General features: G+C 35.1%; 1 protein-coding gene across 1 annotated transcript; it reads left to right on the plus strand.

Annotated features, from left to right (window-relative positions):
* The first annotated feature begins 17,304 nt into the window (after positions 1-17,304).
* On the plus strand, positions 17,305-22,553 carry LOC142530192 (receptor-like kinase TMK4). The gene is made up of 2 exons (XM_075635990.1): positions 17,305-19,706; positions 21,802-22,553. Exons 1-2 carry the CDS (start codon positions 17,414-17,416, stop codon positions 22,335-22,337), a joined length of 2,829 nt encoding a protein of 942 aa, XP_075492105.1. The 5' UTR covers positions 17,305-17,413; the 3' UTR covers positions 22,338-22,553.
* The last annotated feature ends 1,456 nt before the right edge of the window (positions 22,554-24,009 follow it).

Genomic DNA, 24,009 nt, shown 5'->3' on the forward strand with positions numbered 1-24,009 from the left:
TTAAATATACATGGCCTTCAGAAATTCTTAGTAAGAGTTTCAACTATATATCCTCACAGGTTAATAAATGTTTCAATTCATGGGAACGATTTCTCTCATGGAGTTGTAATACAGATAAATGGTCAGGAAAATAGTTTACAGAATGCAGACAGACAAATGAGCCAAATTAACCAAAAGATAGGAAATCCAATGATTCAAAATCTAGTTATTTTTATTATATATATATTTTTTCCTGATCTTCTTTTGAGATTTTTTTATTTCATAACATCACAGAATTAGACTAAGTTTATGTTCCTTGACCACATATTTATTTAGTTTGTACAAAATATTTCTCTCTTTCTATTTTTTTCTTCTTTCTTTTTTCTTTTTTTAATGAGAGATAAATTGGTCATAGCTCATAACTTTAAAATTACATATATCTTGAACATCTCTTTTTTTCCCAGGAAATATCAAATTTTTTTCAAAAATAAGAACTCAAGATCTAAGAAAAAGATAGCATCTCCCATGATCAATAAAGGCTCGAAAACTGTTTTCTCAATCCTGTCCACTCACTCACCAAATATGTGCGAGTTTAAAATTTTAGGCACTCTTATCAGGTATATTTTGGGACATATACTTTAATAACTAATCTTATCTCAATGGTTAATCACTCAAAAAGATTTCATAAATCATATATTTATAGTAATCAGAATATTAAAATTGACTTTTTTCAAATAAAATTTTAACATCCTTAGATAGATTAATATATTTTCCAATTTAAACCTTTCAAACATATAATGTAAGATATTTTTGCAAAAATTACTAAGATACAAACAATAAACATGGTTTTATTTTAAAATAATATTATTTAATATATTTTTATTTTTAAAAAAAAAAAACAAGGAAAAAGTTTGTTCTCCCCTCAATCAGAATATGACATTGTCCCTAATGTTAAAATAACTATTAATAAAGAGCACATAATGAAAGAGATATCACCTAAAACTTTATTGAAGATAACAAACTGAAACAAACACAAACCAATCAACAACTTTTAAATCAATGATCCAACTTTCTTTTCTTACTGCTTGATTGCGACCACTTGATCTTTATTATCATCGGATCAGGCTTATGAACAAAAGCTTCCAAATCATCAATTAATTGGTCGGAAGTCGAAGCAGAGATGAGCATCCGTCATGAATTTTTTGAAATGAAATTATGTTCTACAGCTTTATCAAGAAATATCAATAAACTGTCATAATAATTATTTATATTCAACAAACCCACAGTTTATTATGGATATCAAGTGTGCCCAAGAAACAGTGTGAAAAATTTCTTCTAATGTACCAGAACCACCTGGTAGTTCGATAAAAGAATCAGAATTTTCAATCATTTTGATGATTCTTTCATACATATAAGATTAAACATAACACAAAAATAGGCTAAATTCTCGGTTCAGTCCCAATTGTTTGGGGTAGTTCCCGATGTAGTCCTAAACGAATATAATGAGCCGATTTAGTCCCAAACGTTGCCAAAGTTTTCCCAATCCAATTTTTCCGTTAGTTTCCGGTTAAAATAAACAGAATAGAAAGGCAAATCAACTCTTACGCTCTCTACGCTCTAAAAATCCGCAGAAATCCCCAACCTCCTCCATCTCCTCCATCTCTCCATCTCTCTCTATCATCAAGGTATGTACGCAAGGTATGTACGCAATCGCGATATCATGATTCTTGAATTCTTAACTAGAATTATGATATCGTGATATCGCGATTCTTGAATTCTTAACTTGAATTCCCCATAAATCCCCAAACTAAATTGGAATTACTGTAATTCTTGAAATCGTGATATCGTGAAATAGAAGCATCGTAAATTCTTAGAAATATAATAGCATCTGTATTAGCTTGAAATTGGGCGAAATTTTTTTTCGTTGATGATGGTCAATTCCAGTTTATGATGGGCAATTCCAATTTACTGTAATTGGTCAAATATTTCATTTCTTTTGAAAGTCTTTTTGTTAAGAAATTCGTAACTTATCGAAGTATCAGTTTGGTTGATGATGAGCAATTCCGTTGTATTTTAATTGTTCAAATATTTCATTCTCACACGTGAGCTAATTGCTTGTTATTTATTAGCAGCCGAAAGTAACATCAGTGAAATCAAAATGGTGAGATTCATTTTTTTAAATTTTTGCGAAATTATATTGTGTTGTTTTCTTGTGTGAAATACTTAATTGTTCTTATATTTTTGTTGTGATAAAGGGTAAAACATATGTAGCTTTTATTGGACGAAAACCCGGAGTATATGAGACTTGGGAAGAGACACAAAAGCAAGTCAATAAATTTAGCGGCGTATCCCACAGGTCATCCTTGAGTAGGGAGGGGGCTATAAAAGTTTTTGATTCTTATATGGACAAGCAAGCTCCAATGCAAGCTTTTTCCTCTAGCAACACTGTCGAAGAAACGTCAAACACAACTTCTAATGCAAATTCAGATGCAAGTGCAAGTACAAAACCCACTCAAGCTTGAAAAATAGATAAATTGACCGAGGCGCTATCAAATTTAGTGAAGATAATGGAGGAGATAAAACAACAAATCGAATCTCTAAAGATTAGTGGTGATGACAATTGATGAATTGTATTGTGCATGTTGTAGTATCTTGTAACCTTTTAATGGATTGTATCGAGCGCACAATATTATTTTGTAAACTTTTAATAGAATGTATTGAGCGCACAATGGATTGTAGAGAATTGAATCCAATATTATTTTGTTACCTATCAGATTAAGTTTGGTCCCAATGTTTTCAAAGGTTTATTTTTTTAAAAGTTGAGGGCTAAACTTTATCCCATTTGAACGGTGACACCACTGATTGAGGAGAATCCATGAGTATGATCCAAAATTAACCTGCAAAGCAATTGAATTTGGACACTATATCACTGAAACACTGATAAGAACGAATCATATAGCTCTAATTTTAAGAATTTATTTTGTCGTATTCGTGCTTATCTGGCATTTTTATTCCGATTTTATGGCTAAATCATCATATTTGTGATCTTGGAATAAATTTGGGCTACAGATGTGATTTCCATAACATTTGAAGTTGCTAATATTAAGTTATGGAAGAAGGAGAAAAACAGAAGAGGTACTGGAACAAGGCGTGATCACGCCTTGTGTCTGCTTCACTCCTGCCTTGACAAAACAGAAGAGGTCCTGGAATAAGGCGTGATCACGCCTTATGTCTGATTCACTTTTGCCTTGTGACAACATGAAACTCGAATTTAAGGCTTAAAATACCATAATTAAAAATCTTAATTGTGGTATTTGATTTGTTGAATATTTTGAAAAAAGAAAAAAAGCTTTTAAAATTTAGATAAGGAAATATTTGATAAAGTTTTTATTCCTTAAAAACTCAATCTTCCTTGAGGATAGAAGATCATATCAAAGAAGGAGAAGATTTTATTTGAAAGAAGATTATTCTCTATCATATCTCCCATATACACAAGAAAAAGACACGACATCTGGTATGCACAAACTAATCCAGTATTACTATGAAAAATTTATATTTTAAGTGCAGTCCCCACCATTCACCTGTTCTCTCCAATAAAAACACTCCCTGATGCTTTAGAAAAGAAAACCAAGCAAAAATTAAACAAAACCAGAAAAGTTATGTTTCCCAAAATCAACTGTAAGGCACGGATCTAAAGGCAAGAAGACTGTATCTAACAAATGAAACACATCTATCAAAACGAAAGACGTCTTTCACCACACCCCAATTACAAAAGTACAAACTTTTCCTCATATCAGCATAACAGTAACAAAGACAGACACATCTCACGCAGGTAAATTAAAATCCCAGCCACAAAATCACTTGTTCCTACTACCGACAAAAATTACAATATCTTGTTAATGAAAGTAAGACTACTACCGAAAAACATGGACGCCAAAAAAAAAATACAAATCCCAGCCACAATATCACTTGTTCCTGCTAGATCCTTCAGACGAGGTAGACTTCATGGAGGATCGTAGTTTTGAGTCAGTTGTGAAGTTGACACCATCTTTTGCAAAAGCAGGTTTCTTGATATTCACCGGTCGATTACCCTATAAAAAAACATATATAATTATTGCCTATTATTGAAGAAATTTTATACAAATATACATTTCAAATAATTTACATCTATCAATGATATTAAACTTACTTGAATATGAACACCAGCGACTTGTGGTCTTCTCAACTGTAGTTTTATAGGTACACAAATAAGAATTTTCGTAAACAACACAAAAACAATTACATAAACCAAATATGTTTACATGTAGTTTTTCTTTTCTGATTTTTTGTGTCACAGTCTCTTGTTGGACGTCTTCATTCCCCTTACAAGTCCTTTGATTATGTCTTGATCCACCACATAATTTGCATTTATTGAACTTTTTCACACCTTTCAACTTATTTCGAGAAGAAGGGGGAGGTTCATCTGGTTCTCTTCTTCGCAATTTCGCCGGTCTTCCAAGTTTTTTTTTGTGAATTGGAGGCAATGGAGGAGGAAAATGACATTCAGGCCACAAACATGGACCATTGGTAGGCATTTTGGACATTGCATAACATCTTTTATAGGTCTCGATCAGGTAATAAGAATGGACATACATTTCTAGATCCTCTTTTTTGCACCAAATGGCGCATACAGCGTGCTTGCAAGGAATGCCAGTCAAATCATATCTCCTGCAACCGCATGACCTAATCGACAGGTCAACTGAATGTTGTTCACGTATATCATCTGATCTTGATATCTGGTAATTCATCTCATCGGACTTCATTGGGAAATACCTAACAACATCCATATAGATCTTTGCCAACACATCTCTGATGTTTAGACAAATTCGACCCTTCTATTTTTTTTACCTTCTCTCTATTAACTTGAAATCTGGCCATCAAAATATTCCGTAGTGTTTCAAACATATCTATCCTGGCTTTTCTCTGGCATCTAATATAATGCTGTTAAAATTTTCACACATGTTGTTCAATAAGATGTCAGATTTAGGAGAGTTGCTGAAATATGCTCTAGACCATTGATTTTCATGCTTCTTAGAAAGCCATTCATATGTATTTTCATCAATAACTTTCATCTCATTCATTTGAACTCGAAAATCTTCAATTCTTGTCGCTTTTGCCGCAGCCCAAAAGGTGATCTTAACAACTAAACTCTTGAATCCAGCACGTTTCATATTGCTGTGTAAGTGTCGGACACAAAATCTATGCTCCGCATCAGGAAATAAAGATTCAAGTGCTGGAATCAAACTTTTTTGCTTATCTGACATAAGCAATTATTAAATTCTTTTGTATTTTAATTAAATGTTTTAATTGCATGAATTAATTATGTTTTGCATATTTACATATTTAAAATATATTTTTCTACATGATTGCATAAAAATTGTATTTTTTAAGGAATATTCAAGTGACGATCGAGGAACGGGGACCGATGGCTGAAAAATAGAAAATTTTTTTATTAAATAATTATTTTTAATTATTTAAAATATGGTTGTTGCTTTTTAGTATTTTTGAAAATAGGGGGTTTAGAGGTGATTTTATACGCCGAACGTAAATTTTATCGGTGTTGGTTTTTCAACTAAAATACGAACTTTTTGGCAACCAGCCTAATAAATTCACATATTTGCTAAAAGAAAAACTTTTTATTAATATTTTAATTATGTCCTAATTAGACTAATGGGCCCTATTAGATGGCTTAATAGGCCTAATAAGCCTTGAAGGTGATTAAGTAGTATTTAAAGTATTAAAATATACTAAACCCTATTCTAGAACATAAAATAATCGGCCACCACTCAATTTTATTTTCTGAAAACACTCCCCACCCCCTTGCACGGCACTACATACAATTTGGAGAGGTTTTTCGAAAGGGCAAGCAAGATCAAGCCATCGTCGCGTCCCGTTCTTCGTCGTCAACGGATATTCGAGCGTATATAACGCAAATACACACCTTAATCTTCCTTTTCTCATCCATCATATCATATTATGGTTGAAATTATTTTACGCATGAAAAAAACATGATATACTTTTCAGAATTTTCGGAATTTCTCATGAGCATGCCTTGAACTTTTGATTCTATGCACAAAATTCACGCCTTGTATGTATGTAGGGGCTGCCATGACATTAGGTTGTGACCAGGTAAAGTTTGTGCATGTTTTAGAGTCCCACACACCACACATATATCGACTAAACCAAAGGAGAACAAACAAGCAAACCAAAACCAGAAACTTGTTGTTGGGGCGATCGGGTTGCTTGTTCTAGGGGGACGCTTGGTCTTGGCTTGGGCCAGGGCTCGGCAAGAGTCGTGCATGGATCAAGGGTAGGGTCCTAGCCAAGCTAGGACTCACGGTAAGGGCTGGGGAAGAGTCCTAGCCAAGCTAGGACTCTACCCGAGAGGTATTCCAGGGGGTGCGCACGGTTTGTGCTACTTCCAGGAGATGGGGGCGCGGTCTGGGGTTTAAGGGCCGGGTCAAGGCGATGCACTAGAGTCCTAGGAGGGTGCACGAGGGGTGGTACAAGGGCTGGGCTCGTTGGTTTAAGGGATGGGAAGCAAACCAAAGAATCCTACACCACTAGGGGTCTCGGCCAGATTAGGTGGGTTGTGAGGGGCTTTGTTTTTGGCTTTAGGTTGGGATGCTTGATGAAGTTAGAGATCAGTAGGTTACTTTAGGATGTTGGTCAAGTTTTGGACCAACATGGTTCGGGGGTAACTCGTGAAAATCGGAAATTGGCTCGGGGTCGAAGTTTAGGTGTCAAATAGGGTGTTTTAAGTAAAGAAAAATTGGAAAACTGCTCTCGGGGGTCGAGTCATGGTCCATAAGGGCTAAAATAATATAAAAAGACTAAATTTAGAATTTAGGAATTTTATATTAAAGTTTGGGATTTTTCGGGATTAAAACACCGTTAAAACAATAAAGTAAAGATAATTGAAAAAGTCTAAGTTTTAAGCCAAATAAAATTACGAAAAAATTCTTGTAGGCTTAAATAATTATTTGGGACATGTTAGAGTCATGAAATCAAGAAAAAGTCGAAATCGTAAAATGTCGAGTCTAGAGGTAAAACGGTCTTTTTACACCTAGAAATTAGTAAAGGTCATGGCAGTGCCCTAAATGCTGTTTTTATGATATTATGATTATTTTTAAATGTTTATGAAATGTTCATGATTAAATTATGATTTTTAAATGTTTAAGGGATTTTATGATTTAAGGAAGACATTTAAAAGACATATTGCATGCTTGGTTTCAAAAACAAAATGTTATGTTATGCATGATTTTTATAAAGTGATGAGAATGTAAATGTTGAAGGAAGTGAAGTGATTGTGACTAATTCGCTAATGTTGGCGACGTCGTGAGGGTTATGGTCCCAGTGGGAGCCCGACGATCGTGTTTCCATCATTACGAATATGTGATAACGGTTATGTGGTAACGGTTTGTGGTAACGGAAGAATGGGAATATCGTGAGGGAAAAGGCCCCAGAGGGAGCCCATTTATGGGAAAAAGCCCCAGAGGGAGCCCCGACGATCGTATTTCTATTCGAATAATGATAGGCCAGGGCCCAGTTGACCGGTGAGAGTGTTGCTGGTGTCCCCCGCCGCCCAGTACTGTGGTTATATGTAGATGGATCCATCGAACTTCATGTCATGATCAGGAAAGTCACAATTAACGATCGAAAAAGAAAAGGAAAAGGAAAAATGTTTATGATCATGAAAAATGTTTTGTCATGTTGAGGATAAAGGTAAAAGGTTGAGGTTTTGAAATGCACATCATGAAAATGTTTATGCTTAAGTTTATGCATCATGAAAATATTTATGAAAATGGTCATGTTTGAAGTTTTTATGTATCTTCATGAAAACGATATTTTAAGTACAAGTATTTTTCACTGTTATATGTTGACTGTATTACGTATTACTTGTTATCAAGATTATGGTGTGTTGAGTCTTTAGACTCACTAGGTGTGATGGATGCAGGTGAGGTTGAGGGAGGTCTTGACGGATGATTTGACTGGACTAATGGCGCACACAACCCGAGGACCAGCGCTTCTACTTTTTCCGCATTATGATTTATGACTCATGATTTATGTTAAATATTTTTATGACTATTTATTTATACCTTTGAGAGATTTTTAGAGGTATAGTACGGGATATTCTTTTCAAATTATTGCTTTTTAGGTTGGTAAATCAGTTGACGATTTCAGTTTTATGACTATTTCACTTGATTTTTAAATACTAGTTGGGTGATGTTTTATTTTAAAAAGGGAAAAATATTTATAAAAATACTTTCATGTGTTATATGTCATGGCCGAAAATCGAGTGTTTATAAAAAAAAAATTCTAGTACTTTTAAAGCAATAAAAAGGGCAGGACGTTTCAGTTGGTATCAGAGCAAATGTCCTGTAAAAGGTTGTGCCACCATCAGTGCTGGGAGGATCAGTCGTCAAGCCTCAAGTTGTAAGTTTTACATGTTTTATATGATTTTATTATGTTACATGCATAATTACATGACTTATATATTTATGTCGCATGTTTAATTGCTTTATGAGGATATATGATTTATATGCTTTGGAGTATTTATACGTGATACGATATGAAATAAGAAATTATTTGATTTTAACGTATGTTGCTTTGGTGGTGGAATTGGACGATGTTGATTTTTGGGTTTTAATATTGACGTTCTACTTTTTGGGCTATAAGTTAATCGTGAATATTATGAATTATTTTGGGACACGTAGATTTTCTAAGAAAATATTTATGATCCATGGTTACTAGTCGAATGAATTTTTGGGAATTAGACGTGAGGAATAATGATTTAAGGATTTGCAACGACTTTGGGAATAAGAAAATGTATAAATTGGGATTTTAAGTTTTGATGAAAAGTAAGATCGATTATAGAAATTGATTTTTGGGAAAATAAGCTTAAAATTTTTGAAATTAGGTTATGGGAAACTCGTAGCAGAAAATTAAGAATGCCAAGAACTTATGGGTTAATCGTAGGGTTTTTGAAATCAAGAACCAATTAAGATAATTTTTGAGGAAATTAAGAATTTATTTTGCAATTTCTAAGGAACTTGGGGACTAGTTTGGCAATAAGCGATAATTGAATGGGTTAAATGAGAAGAATTTTGAGGATTTAGACTTTTTAAAAATATTTGGAAACTTGGGATATAGTGTTATAAGGAATGTTAATCAAGGATTTTTAAGAATGAATCGATAATAGGCTTGAAAATCTAAGCGTTAGCGGATGCGTTTGGAATTTTAAGGTTGAAATTTGATAAGTCGATGAATATTTTGGGTATAAAATAAGGAAAATAATATACGATAAGTATGGCACTCCATCTTTTAATATTGGGAATTGTAAGAAAAAATTGAAATTCAAGGTTATAATAGTATAGTTGTGGGGACCCGGACGTTAATTAAAGTTTTTAATCGTTCTTAGAATTAATCAATCAATTATAATAAACAGGGTCTAATTTTTTTTTTTTAAAATACAAAGCGGAAACGTTATGTAAATCAATCTGAATTACATATTAAATATAAACATACAAGTCCTGTATTGTCTACAATAATCCAACTAGGTTCAACTACATATCAGTTCTGACTCCTAATTTATTTCTGAGCCCGGATCTCCACGCTATGTAGTCCAGCCTCGTTCTCTTCTTGACCCTGATCATGTCTCACCTGTTGTCATGCACACATACAAACAAGACAACAGCCGGATAACTCCGGTGAGAATTACATTTCCAGTATAAATCATGTATACATGCAATCATATAAACAATATAAAAGCATATAACAAATATTCATAACATGTATCAAAATCAGAACATGGATCAAATATTCGTAGCATGTATCATAATCCGAAACATGAATTAATATCAACAATAACCCTTACTCTAAACATGTACCATAATCAGGAACATAAATCAACATCAATCAATGAGTCAATATCTGTAACTCTTAAACTCAGACTAGACTCAATCCTAGTCTAGGGATCCCGATTTCCAGACGTTGGCATTCCATATCAATCACCAGTAATAGAAGAAACTCCAATTCTATTCACATTGATATGGTATCGATCACCAGTAATAGAATAAACTCCAATTCTATCCACATCGTTTGCCAATCGTCCAGTGCCCTATACGTGATGGACATTGGCACTTTCGCCAATTTACTATCTTGTGACATCGTGCAAAGTGCCCCGTGGCGATCCTGCCACTATCAGGTACTTCTGTCACAAGATCACTCGACTAATACCTGCTTTCTATACATTCATAGAACCAGCATATCCAGTCAAATCAATGAACATAATAATAAGAAGTATGTGATATAGGGAAACTCAAGTATATCATACTATACTCAAGTCGATCTCTCGGTACCACATTGACTTATACCTTTCTCTTCTCGGTCTGACGAAGACGAAGTCTCAAACTCAACTCTGTCCATCTTCAGTCTGACTCTGTCGAAGTATTGGACTCACTGCCTATCTATATCAATCTGGCATTAACAATATCGAATATACTGTATTAATGTATAACTCAATTCAAGACATAATCTGATCGATATCACGACACCATAATACAATCTCAATCAATACTGAATCTGATCAATATCAATTCACTGATGTTTCGACGGCATAACGGTACCATATAAATACACCACGCAATATAAATCAACAGATATCAATTCATGTAACGTCCCTCGCACATATTTTCGCGTCTTTCCCGGCCTAATCCATTCCATCTATATTTACCTCAATTAATCACTAATTTATTTCAGATTAGCTTCAGATTACAGTAATAAAATCTCGGGCATTACAATAGTACTAAGTCATTTGGGTCTCTTTAAGTTGCGATTTGAAAATAAGGATTTAGAAGGAAAATTTAATTGGGATCAAGGAGACGTAAGGACATTCTAGAACTTAAGTTTGATCAGAGTAGTGCAGCGGAAGCGTGGATTTTTGGGATATTAGAACTAAGCCTAAACTTTGGGTTATCTAGGATAAGCGAATTTCGAGGTCGAAATTCAATTTAAGGGGGGAAGATTGTAACGCCCCGAAAATTTTAAAGTCCATGCAAACCACGTGCATGCAATTATTAAATTCTTTTTTATTTTAATTAAATATTTTAATTGCATGAATTAATTATGTTTTGCATACTTGCATATTTAAAATATATTTTTCTACATGATTGCATAAAAATTGTATTTTTTAAGGAATATTCAAGTGACAATCGAGGAACGGGGACCGAGGGCTGAAAAATAGAAAATGTTTTTATTAAATAATTATTTTTAATTATTTAAAATATGGTTGTTGCTTTTTAGTATTTTTGAAAATAGGGGGTTTAGAGGTGATTTTATACGTCGGGACGTAAATTTTATCGGTGTTGGTTTTTCAACTAAAATACGAACTTTTTGGCAACCCGCCTAATATATTCACATATTTGCTAAAAGAAAAACTTTTTATTAATATTTTAATTATGTCCTAATTAGACTAATGGGCCCTATTAGATGGCTTAATAGGCCTAATAAGCCTTGAAGGTGATTAAGTAGTATTTAAAGTATTAAAATATACTAAACCCTATTCTAGAACATAAAATAATCGGCCACCACTCAATTTTATTTTCTGAAAACACTCCCCACCCCCTTGCACGGCACTACATACAATTTGGAGAGGTTTTTCGAAAGGGCAAGCAAGATCAAGCCATCGTCGCGTCCCGTTCTTCGTCGTCAACGGATATTCGAGCGTATATAACGCAAAGCCACACCTTAATCTTCCTTTTCTCATCCATCATATCATATTATGGTTGAAATTATTTTACGCATGAAAAAAACATGATATACTTTTCAGAATTTTCGGAATTTCTCATGAGCATGCCTTGAACTTTTGATTCTGTGCACAAAATTCACGCCTTGTATGTATGTAGGGGCTGCCATGACATTAGGTTGTGACCAGGTAAATTTTGTGCATGTTTTAGAGTCCCACACACCACACATATATCGACTAAACCAAAGGAGAACAAACAAGCAAACCAAAACCAGAAACTTGATGTTGGGGCGATCGGGTTGCTTGTTCTAGGGGGAGGCTTGGTCTTGTCTTGGGCCAGGGCTCGGCTAGAGTCGTGCATGGGTCAGGGGGAGGGTCCTAGCCAAGCTAGGACTCTACCCGAGAGGTATTCCAGGGGGTGCGCAGGGTTTGTGCTACTTCCAGGAGATGGGGGTGCGGTCTGGGGTTCAAGGGCCGGGTCAAGGCGATGCACTAGAGTCCTAGGAGGGTGCACGAGGGGTGGTACAAGGGCTGGGCTCGTTGGTTTAAGGGTTGGGAAGCAAACCAAAGAATCCTACACCACTAGGGATCTCGGCCAGATTAGGTGGGTTGTGAGGGGCTTCGTCTTTGGCTTTAGGTTGGGATGCTTGATGAAGTTAGAGTTCAGTAGGTTACTTTAGGATGTTGGGCAAGTTTTGGACCAACATGGTTCGGGGGTAACTCGTGAAAATCGGAAGTTGGCTCGGGGTCGAAGTTTAGATGTCAAATAGGGTGTTTTAAGTAAAGAAAAATTGGAAAACGGCTCGCGGGGGTCGAGTCATGGTCCATAAGGGCTAAAATATTATAAAAAGACTAAATTTAGAATTTAGGAATTTTATATTAAAGTTTGGGATTTTTCGGGATTAAAACACCGTTAAAACAATTAAGTAAAGATAATTTAAAAAGACTAAGTTTTAAGCCAAATAAAATTATGAAAAAATTTTTGTAGGCTTAAATAATTATTTGGGACATGTTAGAGTCATGAAATCAAGAAAAAGTCGAAATCGTAAAATGTCGAGTCTAGGGGTAAAACGGTCTTTTTACACTTAGAAATTAGTAAAGGTCATGGCAGTGCCCTAAATGCTGTTTTTATGATATTATGATTATTTTTAAATGTTTATGAAATGTTCATGATTAAATTATGATTTTTAAATGTTCAAGGGATTTTATGATTTAAGGAAGACATTTAAAAGACATGTTGCATGCTTGGTTTCAAAAACAAAATGTTATGTTATGCATGATTTTTATAAAGTGATGAGAATGTAAATGTTGAAGGAAGTGAAGTGATTGTGACTAATTCGCTAATGTTGGCGACGTCGTGAGGGTTATGGTCCCAGTGGGAGCCCGACGATCGTGTTTCCATCATTACGAATATGTGGTAACGGTTATGTGGTAACGGTTTTGTGGTAACGGAAGAATGGGAATATCGTGAGGGAAAAGGCCCCAGAGGGAGCCCCGACGATCGTATTTCTATTCGAAATAATGATAGGCCAGGGCCCAGTTGACCGGTGAGAGTGTTGCTGGTGTCCTCCGCCGCTCAGTACTGTGGTTATATGTAGATGGATCCATCGACCTTCATGTCATGATCAGGAAAGTCACAATAAACGATCTGAATTCAACAAAGGAAAAAGAAAAGGAAAAGGAAAAATGTTTATGACCATGAAAAATGTTTTATGTCATGTTGAGGATAAAGGTAAAAGGTTGAGGTTTTGAAATGCACATCATGAAAATGTTTATGCTTAAGTTTATGCATCATGAAAATATTTATGAAAATGGTCATGTTTGAAGTTAATGCATCTTCATGAAAACGATATTTTAAGTACAAATATTTTTCACTGTTATATGTTTACTGTATTACGTATTACTTGTTATCAAGATTATAGTGTGTTGAGTCTTTAGACTCACTAGGTGTGATGGATGCAAGTGAGGTTGAGGGAGGTCTTGACGGATGATTTGACTGGACTAATGGCGCACACAACCCGAGGACCAGCGCTTCTACTTTTTCCGCATTATGATTTATGACTCATGATTTATGTTAAATATTTTTAAGACTATTTATTTATGCTTTTGAGAGATTTTTGAGAGGTATAGTACGGGATATTCTTTTCAAATTATTGCTTTTTAGGTTGGTAAATCAGTTGACGCTTTCAGTTTTATGACTATTTCACTTGATTTTTAAATACTAGTTGGGTGATGTTTTATTTTAAAAAGGGAAAAATATTTTATAAAAATATTTTCATGTGTTATATGTCATGGCCGAAAATCGAGTGTTTATAAAAAAAAAAATTTCTAGTACTTTTAAATCAATAAAAAGGGCAGGACGTTTCATGTAAAGTCATATTGAACACCACTAATCCCAAGGTCTTTATCTAAGAGCCGGAGAAACCATGTCCAACTATCTTTTGTTTCACGTTCAACCAACGCGTATCTTATTGGGAATATGTTGTTATTTGGATCTAACCCCACAGGCACTAGCAATTGTCCAACATGTTGTTCCTTTAAGAATCATCCATCAACACCAATGACAAGACGACATGCATTCTTAAATCCTTGCTTACACGCTGAAAAACAAACGTATAATCTTTGGAACCTTGGCCCTTCTTCGTCTTCTGTCAACTTCAAAACTACTGTGGCTCGAGAATCTGATCTTTTAAGTTCAGCACAATATCTCCTTATTTGACGATATTGCTCCTCTGCAGTCCCTTGCACCATCATTAGTGCCTTTCTCTTGGCTACATAAGCTACCTTCCTCGAAATGTTTACATTCAATGTCCTGCAAATCTCTTGCTTAAACTCATTGGTTCCCATTTTAGGATTTGTGGCAATTATCCTGGAAAAAGTCTTTGCCAACCACATTGAGTTGATGCTCTTGTTGCTAAATTCCCGAAAACATTTATTATGCTTGTCATCAAAAGTTCTTACTTGCCAACAACTGTCATTAGTCATCTTTGCAACGTGAATAATCCAGCGGCAATCATCATTGTTGCACTTTGCCCAAAGACGAATATTATCATTCTTTACAAAATTCACTGCCATTCCCTTCTAATGCAGTGAGTTTTAATCGCAAATTTTGCTTCTTTCTTTGAGCCAAAAATAATACCAAGCTTCAAGTCCGGGTTTTCAGATTCTCTCTTTGGATCAAACTTTGGATAATTTGTTACTTCCTCCTCGTCAGAATCATGAATACTATCCAAATCTTCATTGTCTACGAAAACATCTTCTTCGTCACCTTCATCATCCTCCAGCTCATGCACCACTAACTGCTGATTATCTTCATTTTCTCTCTCAACAGAAATCATATTCTTTCCCTTCGTAGATTGAATTTCATGGTCAATGAATGCATCAAACAACATATCATCCATGACAACATCTTCATCGATGTCAAAAAATTCGTCGACAGCTTCAACTCCACTTTGTTCGTTTGAACCATCAATTGAATAGGCATCTAAGTGTTCCATATAAATTTCAACCTCATAGTTTGTTGGAATATTCTTTCTAACTTCCAACACATCTGAATCATTTCATAGATCTCTTTTTATTTAGCGTATTCCCGATCTTGTGCAAAAACATAATATCATCTTTATTTTTGAATCCAAGACCATTTGCAAACCCTCACAATTCAACCATTGCTAGCTTATCAAGATAAAAAAAGTCGAAATATTCAAAACTTCCCCCAATGTGTTCATCGTGTTCGCCTTTAGATTTAAACCTTCCACTGTAATGAATTTTGATAGTAATCAAATTTTGTTTTCCAAGTAAACCTACACAGAAAAAGACGGACAAAACAATATAATTCTTCACTGAAAAATGCATGATAAAAAATTAAGTAAAATAAAGTGCAAAAAAAAATAAATTACCATAATTTGGAGTAATCTCAATTGTCGAATTACTGCGTTTAGCCATTACTTATCAACCTTGAGGTGACGACGCATAGAGAAAGTCAATGGCTGAGGAAGGAGAGAGTGAGGATGGGATGAAGACTTCCCTCAACTAGAAATCTATTTCAACCAGCTTAAGTGTGAAAATCAAAAATTTTAACAATTAAAATACACTGGAAAGAAAAGCATTGGGGGAAGAATTACAGATGCTATTATATTTTTAAGAATTGACGATGCTTCGATTTCACGATATCACGATTTCAAGAATTACATTAATTCTAGTCAACTTACATTCAAGCTAATCTATCTATCACTGATTTCACGAAACTTCGATTTCACGTGAAAATAAAGAAATTGTTTCCAGGAGCAATTGCGTACATACCTTGATGACAGAGAGATGGAGGAGATGGAGGAGGGTTGGGGGTTTCTGGGGATTTTTAGAGCGTAAGTGTTTTTTGGGGATTTTTTTTTTCCAAATTGATTTGCCTTTCTATTCTGTTTATTTTAACCGGAAACTAACGGAGAAATTGGATTGGGACAACTTTGGCAACGTTTGGGACTAAATCGGCTCATTATATTCGTTTAGGACTACATCGGGAACTACCCCAAACAATTGGGACTGAACCGAGAATTTAGCCACAAAAATACAACAAAAATATTCCTTCACTCCCCAAAAACTAAACCTCTCGTCCACTTCAAATTTTCACCAAAAATTTTCGGCCAAGACTTGTTCTTAGCGGCGCGGGCTTGGGTACGAAATAAAGTAGGTACGGTTAGTGTAAGTAAGAAGTGCCTACCCACTCAAACCTGACACTTCCTCATATTCTACTGAGACTTGAATCGACTCCAGATCTCGAAATTAGGGTGTCATAATCTCAACGCACAAATTATTTGTGATTTCTAATACAATTCAAACAAAGAATAGAGTCTCTGATCGTGGACCTAATTTGACGATCACAGACGGAGATCTTTTCGAAGGGATTTACAAGAAGAGCCAGCTCCGTTAATCCCGGACTGATTTAGAGTCCAGCGTAATATACGCAAATGTAAACAATTCTAAACAGCCTATGAATGTCTAAATACATATAACGTCCAAGGAAAGTTTTGAGTGTCGAAACTAAAAATTTTAAATTTTTATTGTGCCTTGGGTGAGAGAAAACGACACCCCAACAATAAACTCACTAGTATTGAGAGAAGAAATTCAATTGACATGCGATGAAACTAAAAATTTTAATTTTTGATGCGTCTTGGATATGATAAAACGGTATCACAACAAGTATCGAGAGAAGAAATTCAATTGACATTGAAGAATATCGGATTAGTGGAAACAATTAAATTAGATTCTTAGTTCTTTTCGAGATGGGTCTCTGTCAAGAGCTTAAATGAAGGATGCAGTTGGGTTGAGAGGAATGAATTGCAATAAAAAATATTTGACATTGACGTGAGAGGAGATGATAACAAAAACTTCTTGAAGAATTAATTTTTAAAATCGGTGACCAAAAAGCCCAATCTTGTATATATTTACTTAACAGGGTTGTTCGTGTAATTTTACATTGGCGATAGATAGTACAAATTACAAAATCATATTTTCTTTGGTCAATAATCAACTGCCAATAACGGTTTCCTTATACAATTCTGTAGTTCTCGCCTCCAATATCTCTTCCTCTCTCATATTCTGCAGAGATAGAGAGTGGGGGAAGGGAAGGAAAGCAACCACCCGAACGCCGCCACAATGCCTAAAGAGAAACACAAATTCCCGTATAAATTATTGTTTATCTTAACATCAATCGCCGCCACCATCGGCCACGTCTCCGCCGATGATGCACAAGTAATGGCCGATTTCGCCAAATCAATCAGCCCAACCCCGCAAGGATGGACGGGTTCCAACTACTGCAAATGGCAGGGTGTCAATTGCGATTCATCAGGGAAAGTTAGCTCAATAAATTTGTCATCAAAATCACTTTCTGGGATGATCCCATCAGATTTAAACCAGCTTTCTAGCCTCAAATCCCTCAGCTTGCAAAGAAACCTGTTCTCCGGCCCCTTGCCGCCTTTATCCAACCTCGATTCCATTCAAGAAGTCAATCTTGACGACAATAATTTCGATTCCATCCCTCAAGGATTCTTGTCAGGATTAACAAGTTTGCAGGCTTTCAGCGTCAATAACAATTCAAATCTTCCTCCCTGGAGAATACCTGATACTCTCGAAGATTCCACCACTCTTGTCAGTTTCCAAGCAAGCAAAGCTAATCTTGTGGGCGAAATCCCAGACATTTTCACATCCCTGCCGAATTTACAGAGCCTCAGGCTCTCGTATAACAACATGTCGGGATCTCTTCCCTCTTCATTTGCGAAATCAGGGATGCAAAATCTGTGGCTTAATAATCAGATGATGGGATTTTTCGGAACAATTGATGTTCTTGGAACAATGACACAACTGGCAGAGGTTTGGCTTCATGTCAATAAATTATCAGGCCCGATACCTGATCTTTCCGCCTGTACAGAACTGTCTGATCTCCAGCTCCGCGATAATCTTCTAACTGGTGTGATTCCCGATTCGTTAACAAAGCTTCCAAAGCTCCAAGAAGTTAGTTTGCAGAACAACAAATTCCAAGGGCCAGTTCCTAGTTTTCCGCGAGGTGTTCAGGCTAATATTGGAACTACAAACAGTTTCTGTAGCCCAACACCAGGCCCTTGTGATCCTCAGGTTACTATATTACTTGAAGTTGCAGGTGCATTCGGCTATCCTATGACACTTGCAGAATCATGGCTTGGAAATGATCCATGTCAGAATTGGAAGTTCATTTCATGTGATGCTAAAGGAACTGTCGTTATAATCAATTTTGCGAAGCAGAATTTGACAGGAATCATATCACCGGCCTTCTCCGAATTAACTGAGTTGAAAACTTTACTTTTAAATGATAATAATCTTGATGGAACCATACCCGTGAGCTTGACGAGTTTAAAGCAGCTCCGAATTCTTGATGTCTCAAACAACAATCTCTCTGGGCAAATACCGTCATTCTCTTCATCTGTGACCATAAAAGCATCGGGTAACATATATATTGGGAAAGATTTACCGAGTAACTCTCAGGGTGGAAGTTCATCATCCAACAGCGGAGAAAATATCGATTCCTCTAGTGCAACTAATGGGGTAAAATCTTCTGCATCTACTGTATCTCCATGGATGATCATTGTTCCTATCATTTTCCTTGTGATTGTAATTTCTGCTCTGGGTTTTGTGATATATAGACGTTACTCAAAAATGCGAACCAACAGATACAAATGGGTTGATAAAAGGAGTGAAACTGGGACAAACAGAAAACAGATGAACTACAAATTCGATAAGGCAAAGGAAAAAGAGAGAAGTTTTAGTGACAGTACAAGTGGAACTCCCATCCGAAACAGCGGTGAGAAGAATGATTATCAGATATATGATGGTGGAAATATCATCATCCCGATCGACATTCTCCGCGAAGTGACTGATAATTTCGGAAAAGACAACATAATAGGAAAGGGAGGATTCGGCATTGTTTATAAAGGACAACTCCATGATGGCACAAGAATAGCAGTGAAGAGAATGGAGTCCTCTCTGATAACCGATAAAGGTATAAGCGAGTTTAAGGCTGAAATTGAGGTCCTCACAAAGGTCAGACACAAGAATTTAGTTTCGCTTCATGGATTTTGTGACAATGGCAACGAGAGGCTTCTCGTTTACGAGTACATGCCTCAAGGGTGTTTGGGGCAACACTTGTTCGAATGGAAAGAACTTGAAAGCCCTCCACTTACATGGAATCAGAGGGTAACTATTGCATTGGATGTAGCTAGAGGGGTTGAGTACTTGCATAGCTTAGCCAAACAGAGTTTTATTCATAGAGACTTGAAGCCATCAAACGTTCTTCTTGGGGACGACATGAGGGCCAAGGTTTCTGATTTTGGATTGGTGAAATCCACCCCTGATGGTAAATATTCACTCGACACTCGTTTAGCGGGAACTTTTGGCTATCTTGCTCCTGAATATGCTGGTATGTTTCAGTTTCTACAATTTTATATGTTTTCTCTCAATCAAATCAGGAATCCTTGGATCAGTACACTATTTTTCCATTATTTAAAATCTATCACATATATATATATATATTTATTTTTTTACTTTTGAAAATTTCATACATAATTAAATTACGTATATTTTTACTTTTGAAAATTTCATGTATAATTAAATCATTATCAACTTTGATAATATATATATATATATATATATGCTTTAAATTAAATAATTATTATTTAATCACATAATTAATTAATTAATATATCATAGACTCTTCTAGAATATTATATTATAATTTTGCACTTAGTAGTCAATTCTACTAATATTATTTTTAACTAGTAGATTATAAATTTACTAAATAAATAATTGTTAACTCATTATAACCACTATCAACGATTAGACATCGTCGATGTGTCCAATGTACAATTGTCATCCATCTAATAAAAAACGAAAATTTCAAAGGACAATTTTTCACTAGTCCATTTTTTATATCTGTCAGTTTTGTGAACTCTTTCACTAAAACAGGCAATTTCACTCTTCTCATTTAATTAGCTGTTAAGATAACTTTCATATCTTACATAATATGGAATCAACTTATAAAATTCTTTATAAAGAATCTGTTTGATCTCCATCAATATACAGTAATTCAATTTTTTGAACTTGACTTTATCCAACGACACGTAATCTAATACTTGTGTGACCTTCAGTGGTTCAAGGATAAAGCTACCTGTGGGTTCACAATTTCATGTGATTCATAATAACATTTATTCTTATTCGGGCTTATCAATTTACGTCATTATTTTCATCAACCCCTAGATCAAGAATATAAGAACTTAAGTTTGACTAAGCCAATAGGATCGTGGTAAAAGCGTCTAGTAGCATCTCTCCCTGATCCCTTATGTATCACTAATAATGAATGCAAGAATCTCAAGTTATTAGTAGCATATAGTACGGTCCTTTCAACTCATATACATCTATCAAATCTACAATAATTGGTATATCGAGAGTTGCAAATGAATTCAATAACGAAGAGATATATCTTTGACTAACAACAGTGACATTGTATGTGCAACTGAGGAAACATCTTTCCAAAATGTACATGTCTTACTATGGCCAAAGATTCTTTGCACTATTAACTTATAAGATCGCATATGACATCTTCACATGTAGGCAAACAATGAATCTCTAACTACGATGCATTGGATTTACGTATTTCGACAGTACACCCAACCTGGTCACCTAATGGCCCTCAATGGAGTCGATAAATTAGTCAATATACAGTTCTAGTACGCAGAGCCTCCATGTTGTCCCGGGTCAAAGGACTAATGTTGTACAACTATAACCGTGGACTACTCTCTCAATAAGTGATAAGCACTTGGACAGTCCAAGGGAGGGTTGTTCAGTGCATCATCAAATGATCACCTTTCTGTATGAATGAACATCTCCATCCCCTTACTAATGAAACATGATGTTTACATCACAGATGTTAGTTTCAAACTCAAGAGACCTTATCGTTATTTTAGGCTGTTGATTCGATTAGAAATCTGTTTAGAATATACGGTACAGTTCCTAATGAGTTTCATGATCTTACGTTTAGACACAAACTTCATGGTACCTATTGTATATTAAATAGCTTTATCTATGCAGCTTGCATGAGTATACATATAAAGTAAATGTCACAGTTGGATAAAGCCGTAAAATATTTTTAAAATAAAAATGTTTTTACATAAGAATCAATAAAGCTAAAGTCACATGTTGGCTCGCTGGGCGCACCTATTCTAAAATAAACCAGCGTCGTATACTCGTAATTTAAGAACTTGGGAGAGAAGGTGTTAGATGTGTCATATCGGATGAATAATTTTCTCAGATAAGTATATATGGAATTGGACAATTTTCCACCAAAGCTATCTGTGAAGTTAAACCAATGTGATGTTTCAGAGGATGATTCAAAAGATGTTTTAATTTTTTTAAAAAATTGAAACTAGATCCACATATCCTTGGTCCTACTTATATACTATATATGTGTAAATAATATCGTGCAATCTAATGGTCATTATTGAAATCTTACCATACAGCCACTGGTAGAGTGACCACAAAAGTCGATGTATTTGCCTTCGGAGTGGTGCTGATGGAAATGATCACCGGCAGGAAAGCTTTAGACGACTCACTGCCCGAGGACGAAAGCCAACTCGTGACATGGTTCAGGCGCCTCCTCCGCGACAAAGGTGCCATAAAAAATGCTCTCGATCCAGTCCTCCAATCAACCATCGATGAAGAAGATCAGGAAAGCATCTGGAAGGTGGCGGAGCTCGCTGGACACTGCACGGCTCGAGAGTCATACCAACGGCCCGACATGAGTCACGCGGTGAACGTGCTCTCGCCTTTGGTGGAGCAATGGCAGCCTGTTCCGGACGAGAGGGAAAATTTCGGGATCGACTTCAAAATGAGCCTCCCACAAGTGTTGCAGCAGTGGAAAGATAATGAAACCTTGTCTTCTGATTTTTACAATGGGAGTACCCGTGAATATAGTTCCAGTTCCAACAGCACCGGTAGAATGGTGAAGAATTCGGAATTTTCGAGCTCCTTCGACGGGACTGCTGGTGGGAGATGAAGAGAAATGGATTCATAGCAGATATATGAATATAACTGAATCACTGCATTTACTGATCACGCAAATGTTCGAGGGGAAACATGCATTAGCAGCTATAAACCCAACAAAAATGCTCAAACTTGTTTTTCCCCTGTAACTTGTTCCATGCTATTTTCTTCATATATTTTTTATTCTATATTGTATATGAACTATAAATGTATTTGTTTCTTCATCACTCCATTTGCCAGAAATTCAGGATTTTTAGTATTATCTTATCTTTATCACAACAATATGATGGATGCTTTTGCTGATTTGAACACTAACATTAATTAATTATTCGAGTTATAAATTATAAACACCCAAGATTATTGAAAATCACTTATGATTATTAACCCCTCGTATTTTCAATTTTGAGTTACACATATTTTTGAAAACACGTACGGACAGATATGTGTGCATTGGGACACGTGTATTGAAAAGACAAATAGTTAACATATTATTTTTTTCCAATGAGGATTTTTGCGGGGATTTCACAGCCGGTTAACTTTAATTATTTCCAGTAACTTTCTGCTCAAATCTTTTATTTTTATTGTAAAAAAAAATTTATGTTAAAAGGTAAAAATTTACGGTAAAAAGTAAAAATTTAAAATTTACAAAATATATTAACTACAAACTTTATAATATTTTGTCTACTCAATTGTGTTCTTCTTCACAAATTGAGAGACCTATTTATAGAATTTCTTTGAAAATAATTCAAAAATAAATACATCATTATATATATCATCACACACTAATTTTCAATATTTACAACTCTTATTTTCAACAGTCAATAATTTCAACTCTTTATTTTCAACTTGTGATGATGATCATGATACAATGATTGTCTTCATTACATTTTTATACTGCCTCGTTAAAAATGTTACTAGGAAAAACCCATTGGGATAAAAATCATAGTAAGAGAAAAAAAGTACAGTCACGTAAACTCCCTCTCATGTTAACATGAACGATTCTTCACAAATTTCGTAGATTACGCATCACAATGTTATATATATGCTTTCTGAATATTGTCGTAGGAAGTGCCTTTGTGAAGAGATTTGATGAATTTTTACTTGATTGAATGTAACGTATATGTAGAGCCCAAAATCTGTGGGGACCCGGACGCTAATCATCTTCTTAATCATCTTTGGGATTTAATTATCAATTAAGATTAACAGGGTCTAAAATTTTTTTCTTGAAAATGCGGTGCGAAACGTAATGGAATCTAACTAATATACATCTCAGTATAAAAGTACAATAATGTACAACAATTATTCAAACTAGTCTAAAGTTCAACTACTAAATTTCAAGTATTAAACCAAGTCTACAATAAGTCCGGAATCACCACTCTAATCTTGATCTCTCATCATCCTCTTGACCCTGATCATGTCCCACCTGTTGTCATGCACACATACAAAATAAGACAACAGCCGGATAACTCCGGTGAGAATAAATCCCAGTATAAATAATGTATACATGCAGTTAACTGAATTAACATAAAAGCATGAAATATATCTTATCACATGTAGCATAATCAAACAACATGTATAAATACTAGTCTGTAAATAAAACATGAATCGTAATCTACGAAACAGAAATCAATACAAATCTGTAAATCAAGTTCTAGTCTCGATATCTAAGACTCGACTCATCTCTC

The sequence above is a fragment of the Primulina tabacum genome, chromosome 16, assembly GCF_025594145.1.
Source record: "Primulina tabacum isolate GXHZ01 chromosome 16, ASM2559414v2, whole genome shotgun sequence".
Taxonomy (NCBI): domain Eukaryota; kingdom Viridiplantae; phylum Streptophyta; class Magnoliopsida; order Lamiales; family Gesneriaceae; genus Primulina; species Primulina tabacum.

Bases quoted from the DNA above. Each gene is read 5' to 3' on its own strand.
- LOC142530192 (XM_075635990.1), top strand. From the start codon at position 17,414: ATGCCTAAAGAGAAACACAAATTCCCGTATAAATTATTGTTTATCTTA. The intron at 19,707-21,801 runs GTATGTTTCAGT...CTTACCATACAG, and splicing joins TCTTGCTCCTGAATATGCTG to CCACTGGTAGAGTGACCACA.